At 42.6% G+C, this 6,670-nt stretch overlaps 1 protein-coding gene across 1 annotated transcript; it reads right to left on the bottom strand.

Annotated features, from left to right (window-relative positions):
* Positions 1–332: 332 nt before the first annotated feature.
* On the bottom strand, positions 333–6,473 carry FAM187B (family with sequence similarity 187 member B). The gene is made up of 2 exons (XM_039325612.1): positions 5,218–6,473; positions 333–959 (listed from the first exon to the last, which is right to left on the bottom strand). Exons 1-2 carry the CDS (start codon positions 6,054–6,056, stop codon positions 611–613), a joined length of 1,188 nt encoding a protein of 395 aa, XP_039181546.1. The 5' UTR covers positions 6,057–6,473; the 3' UTR covers positions 333–610.
* Between the last annotated feature and the right edge of the window lie 197 nt (positions 6,474–6,670).

Raw genomic sequence — 6,670 nt, forward strand, 5'->3', positions numbered from 1 at the left:
TGTTTTTTTTTTTGTTTTTTTTTTTGAAGTGTAATGTTTTTAAGCAGGGGTATTAAAACTTGGCCCTTTTATGACTTGTAGACTTTCAACTCCCAGAATTCCTCAGCCAGCATGCCTGGCTGAGGAATTCTGGGAGTTGAAGTCCACAAGTCATAAAAGGGCCAAGTTTGAAGACCCCTGTTTTTAACGAACCCTGAATTATATTTTGGAAGAGAAAAGGGGCCCAATCCAGCCCAGCAATTCTGATTGATCTGCTATAGATCAATTCGCAGATCATTGGCCGTAGTAGGTTAGTTGTAAATACCACCTTAGGAGGCCTTTAGGTGGGATGCCAAGTATGCTGGCTCAGGAATTCTGGGAGTTGAAGTCCATGAGTCATAAAAGAGCCAAGCTTGCCTACCCCTGCTCTAGGTGATGGAAATTGTGCACTGCCTTCTCTGTGTGATGCTGCTTAGAGAAGCATTATATCCAGCTCCACTGACCTTAACCCTTCCTTTTATTAAAGTCCAGGCTGTATCTGAATGTATACTGTAGTCAGTCAATATGTTTATTAATCAGCAATCCACACCTTCTTTTCCTAAGGTGTCCACCAAAGTTCATACACCATCATCTAGACCACAGTAGTTTCTGGTTTCTTCCTGCAGGACTCGATTATGCTGAGAAACATCAGGAACACAAGGAATATGGAGAGGCCCACCACCAATGCCTCAATGATGGAGTAAGTGTGAGCCAGCTCCCCTGGTGGGCTCACCGCACCAGGAGAGGTGACTAAAAACTTGCCCGCTAAATGTCCATTCACGAAACACTGGTACAAAGTGCTGTGTGAATCGTTCTGGAAGGAGAGGTGTAGGATCCCACCACCAGTGGCTTTGTCCAGGCTTTGGGAACTTCTGGAGAAGTTGAAGTTCTGAAGTTGAAGGTGTGTCAATGTTGTGAGACCTACCTGCCAGTAGACAGGGCTGCAGAAGGCAAGAGACAAAGTCATTCATACAAGACGAGGAATCAGACATCCATCCCAAAAGCATTATGAATAAAAGCAAAGGATTGGAAGCCAACAGATGCCATATTTTTTTTTAATGCCCAGATTGCTACAGGAATAGCTTGGGTTCATCTCAGTCCAAGCCATAGTTTGTTGACCAAACTGCAGCTGACAGGATTCAAACCCCATGCAAAGCTAATGGTTTCTAAGCCATGATACTTTGGTTCAGATAGCACTCTGAAGTACCAATCCCTTAACCCAGGGGTAGGCGACCTTGGCTCTTTTATGACTCGTGGACTTCAACTCCCAGAATTCCTGAGCCAGCATGGCTCAGCATGGAAACATCTCCCTTTCCCCTCAGCATGGCTGGCTCAGGAATTCTGGGAGTTGAAGTCCACGAGTCATAAGAGCCAAGGTCGCCTATCCCTGCCCTAACCACACTGAGGTTGAATGCAATGTGTGAACCCAGCTTCATCGCAGAAGAGGCTTTCTGTACAATGCAATTTTTGAGGAGCTTTTATATTAAAATATTCTAAAAATGAATTATTCTGCCCAATTGGCTATCTTCTCAGCAGATAGTAATATTTAGATTGCAACAACTACTGCAGCAAATGAAGGTGGCAGTTTTTGTTAACAACAAAAATTGGTAAACTTTTACATTTGTACCACCTTGATTTTATATCAGAGGTGATTGTCCTCGATTTACGCACCCAAAATTTCTGTTGCTAAATGAGATATTTGTTGAATGAATTTTGCCCCAGGTTACAATCTTTCTTGCCACATTTGTTAAGTGAATCCCTGTTAAGTGAGTAACATGGTTGTTAAGTGAATCTGGCTTCCCCATTGACCTTGTCAGAAGGTCACAAAAGGTGGGTCACATGACCTTGGGACACAGCAGCCATTATAAATATGAGCCAGTTGCCAAGGGTCAAAATTTTGATCACGTGCTCATGGGGATGCTGCAAAGGTCGTAACTGTAAAAAATGTTCATAAGTCACATTTTTCAGTGCCGTTGTAACTTTGAATGGTCACTAAATGAACTGTTGTAAGTTGCGGACTACTATATTTCATATCCTTGAACAATCTCCCCCTATGTTGCCTATTCAGCGAAATTTGCACAATATGCTAAGTGATAATGGGATTGCTGCAATATTAGCTTAGTGTCTTGTATAAACCCAGCCGACGTGATTTGCAAACACCGGTTTATAGATTAGTTTGATATAACTCTTGCTTATTTATCATTCAACAAATTATAAAAAGGTTTAGAAGAGGCAAGCAATCTTTTCATGCAAATAGGGTCTTAATTTTTTCTTGCTTAATTCCTTCCAGAACTATACAGATGAAGGGGGTTGATATTTTCATTTCATTTTTTATGTTTGCAGGTGTCCTGGCAGGAGGGGGGGGGAAGGTGTTCTCTGCAAAATAGATATTTTAGCAGATGCTTAGCACACTGATATTCTCACAAAAAGGAGCAAAACCACATCTCTAAAAATAACAATGTGCTTCAGGGGCTGGAAAAATTGTACGGTACCGGGGCCCACAATTCATAGGTTACTCATTCTGGCCTAGAACAATGCATGAATCTTTTTTTTTTTCAGTTTACAGATATGCTGTAGCATTTCTCTTTTCAAATAATGCTTTATTGCCCATCGACTTGTCTATGTCTTCATTTGTTGGTCCATCAATTCATCCTAGAACCGCAACAATTTGGGGGTCCTGAAATAGCAGGTAACAGCCATGGCCAGCCACAGCTTTGAGTTGTGCCTTTTTCCTGCCTTTTTCCTGGTTACTCGTGTCTTAGTCACCTCCTGCACGGATTTCTGCAAGGCACTCTACATGAGGCTGTCCTGGAAGCTTCCTCTGATAGTATTGGTGAAAATGTTTCTTGATCTTGGTAATATTCACTGGGGAGTTCTCAGCTGCTCAGTTATTTTATGTTACCTCTGCGGTTTTAAATTTAGTTGATTTTTATTGTGATTTAAAACTGTTAGCCACCTGACAGAATAACAGAGTTGGGAGGGACCTTGGAGGTCTTCTAGTCCAACCCCCTGCTCAAGCAGGAGACCCTCCAGCGGTAGGCAACCTTGGCGCTCTTATGACTTGTGGACTTCAATGCCCAGAATTCCTGAACCAGCCATGCTGACTCAGGAATTCTGGGAGTTGAAGTCCACAAATCATAAAAGAGGCAAGGTTGCCTACCCCTGGTCTAGTCTAATGAAGAGAAGGACAAGGGGGGACATGATAGCCGTGTTCCAATATCTCAGGGGCTGCCACAAAGAAGAGGGAGTCAAGCTATTCTCCAAGGCACCTGAAGGCAGGACAAGACGCAACGGATGGAAACTAATCAAGGAGAGAAGCAACCTAGAACTAAGGAGAAACTTCCTGTCAGTGAGAACAATTAACCAGTGGAACAACCTGCCTCCAGAAGCGGTGAATGCTCCAACACTGGATGTTTTTAAGAAGAGACTGGACAGCCATTTGTCTGAAATGGTATACCCCTGCCCTAGACCATCGGTGTCAAGCTTGCCGTGTTACGTGACATGTTGCAACGTATCATGACTTTTTTTGCATTGCCAGAGCTGGGGTGGGCGCGGCTTCCATATAAGCCCAGACAAGGATAATCAGATGTTACCACCTGGAGAATAATAATAAGACAGATCAACATGCCGTTAATTGCTTGCTCTGCTAACATTAGCTCTGGCTTGGCCTTAGCTCAATCCTTGAGCTCCTGCAGCTGTTTCTATTGTGTGTGCTTCATTCAGTTTCTCCTGGTTATTGGGTTTTTTTTTTAAAACAGTCTTGCTGCAAGTTGCAGAACTGGAACTCCATCTGCTATGCGAAGGTGAAAGGTTCATGTAACTCATCAATGTTTAACTTGCTTGTTTTCTTTTTACAATGTACAGAGATACAAGCAAAACCAAGAGAATTAAATCAACATTTCCCGTTTCTCCTGTTCATGGTGCTAAGGCTGCTGGTGACAGCCTAAGTGGTGGAACCAATTAAATTTGGATAAGGAAAACTGGTATCCTGAGTGCACGAATTTGACAAAGTTTGCTTCTAGAAAAAAAACCCCACTATATAATTAAGTGTGGTGAAAATAATAGCTGTATTGTATTAAGATGTCTCTAAGTGATTGCAAAAACCTAACAAGAATTTGGACTCCTTAGGAATAATAATAAAAACAATATTAGACGGATTTGGAGGAAACAGCTTTGTGAATGGCTTACAAATATCACATGATTTTTGATACGTCCCTTTTTTCACCTAAAGATCATGTAGGGAATGTTTATGGAGAAAAGGAACAACAGTCATAGCAGTTTTAAATTTGGGAACAAATCAGAGAGGTTATATATTTAAGTTACGATTTGCTTTAACCATGCCCAGGTTCCAGTGCAATAAGCCATCAACAAGTTTGCAGACTATAAAGACTGCATTCATACAGTACACCAGGGGTCTTCAAACTTGGCCCGTTTATAACTTGTGCACTTCAACTCCCAGAATTCCTCAGCCAGTCATAAAAGGGCCAAGTTTGAAGATCCCTGCAGTACACTAAGCTCAACCACAAAGCACATTATTGCTTAGTAGGATGTGTAGACCTGCTCTGGGAATACACTGTATTGAATAAACAATTGATAGACTTAGCACATCATAGGCAAACCACAGTGACTACAATACACTAAGCCCATACCATAGAGCAGTGTTTCTCAATCTTGATAATTTTAAGGCATGTGGACTTCAACTCCCAGAATTCCACAGCCAGCATTGCTGGCTGTGGAATTCTGGGAGTTGAAGTCCACATGCCTTAAAAATGTCAAGGTTGAGAAACACTGCCATAGAGAATCAACTACATTTTGTGTATATGCTAAACAGAACTGGAGGTCTGCCTGAGGGAATGGGCCAACTCGCCCTGGCCAACTCGTCACGGCCAACTTGCCATGAGACAATTCACTGTGCAACAATTTAACAATTCTTTTTAATTATTTAAAATAAATACAAAAAATATTTTAATTTTTGTCAATCTCCCATTTCATTCTGTCCCTCCTTTTCCATCCTTGCTTTAATGATTCTATTCCACCATATTTTTTTTTGTTATTAGTGTAACTTTTGTCCAACAACAAGTTGTCCTGTGGCGAGTTGGCAATGGCGAGTTGGCTGGGATGAGTTGGCCGTGGCGAGTTGGCCACGGCCAATTGTCATAGACCCCTGCCTGATGGGGGCAGGAAAGACTTAGGTAGTACCTGTAGATGGAAGACGCTGGGCAGCGAAGGTGAGCGATGGCTTTTTGCTGGGGGTGGTAGCTGGTAAAGACCAAGAATGGTACCCAGTATGCCTCCTCTTGGCCGGTCAAGTATATGTCACAGGGCATTTGGCAGGCTTCTATCCTCAATTCTGGTTCCCGTTGTGGCAACATCAAATACTTCTGCCTGGCTATCCCACAAGGCAATGGTCTTTCCTCCTCCTCAGAGTCCACCGTGGTCATCTGGGCATAACAAAACCCCACTTGTTTCCGTTCCCCAGGATGACCACAGCGGTCGCAAGACTGCCAAGGGCTCCAGGAGGTGAACAGGGTGGCCTGCGTTCCATTTACTAGCTGCACCGTAACATTGCTCAAAGTGGCTTCTCCTAGGCTTGCATGTGAAACATGGAGACGCCTGGCATCCTGAAAATCAACGTCATAATAGCCGAGGGTGGCATCTCCTGCACGGCAGGTGTATAGGCCAGAATCTTCTGTACTGGGTCTTGGGATATACAGGCTGCTGGCGATCAGTCGGGATTTGAAACGTAGTCTCTGCAGCTTGGCGTGGCTAAACAAGGGCCAAGAAGTCCCGCCTGAGCGCAAGAAGGTGAGAGGCTGCTCATCGGTCCAAGATGGGTCAAGGTATTGCCAAGTGATATGGCCTTTGTATGAAGAGCGTGGACAACGTAGCATCACGGGGTTTTCAGAGATAAATGCTAACACGCAAGGATGGCCAGGGAGACAGGGCTGGCCCAGTGAGTGGCCTTCATAATGGCTACCTTCAATGATGGTTAAGAACAGACCCAGAAACAAAGCCCACAAGGGTGCCCAACCGGACATGGCAAGCTGGGTACTGACCTATTAAGAAAACTCAGGGAAGGAAAAAAAAATCCAGCTGTGACACCACTCCTGATGTCATAATAGGCAGAACAATGCTACTGTTAAAACTGACCTTGTTCTGGAAGACTGGATCCCACCCAGACACAGTATTGATTCATCATCTTGGATGAAATTATTATTTTTTAAAATCTAGTGGCAATTTTATTTCCTTTTGAATGTTTTGCTATATAAAATGCATATCCTGGAAGCCGAGATAACAAGACCACTTTATATTATTCATATTTTTAAAACGAGATTGTGTATCAAAGAAATCTTTAAAAACCACTTTGAAAAAATTTCAACCCATAGAAAACTCTTTTTAAAAAACAAAACAAAACAAAAAACAGATACTTGGAAACACAAAAGTAATACAATCAATAAATAACAAGCAGAGATGCTTCAACGTTTTAGATTTTCCACAACTTAAATTCCAGCCTCCGGACCAACAGTCTTTTTTTAAAAAAAGAAAGAAATCAATCAAAACTCGTAAACTTTCACCTTTCCTGGTATTTGAAAGTTGTGTTTTTTTCCCTCTTAAACAGTACCTGGGCAAGTTCACTTTTCCTTGGGAAGGG

This window comes from Crotalus tigris, unplaced genomic scaffold (genome assembly GCF_016545835.1).
Source record: "Crotalus tigris isolate CLP2741 ecotype Arizona unplaced genomic scaffold, ASM1654583v1 scf7180000024338.4412243, whole genome shotgun sequence".
NCBI classification, from domain to species: domain Eukaryota; kingdom Metazoa; phylum Chordata; class Lepidosauria; order Squamata; family Viperidae; genus Crotalus; species Crotalus tigris.

What these genes read in the sequence shown, in the direction of transcription:
- FAM187B (XM_039325612.1), bottom strand. Translation starts at nt 6,056, where the DNA reads ATGTCCGGTTGGGCACCCTTGTGGGCTTTGTTTCTGGGTCTGTTCTTA. An exon ending in CCAGCGTCTTCCATCTACAG is followed by an intron (nt 960 to 5,217) that starts GTACTACCTAAG and finishes TGCCTTCTGCAG; the next exon opens with CCCTGTCTACTGGCAGGTAG.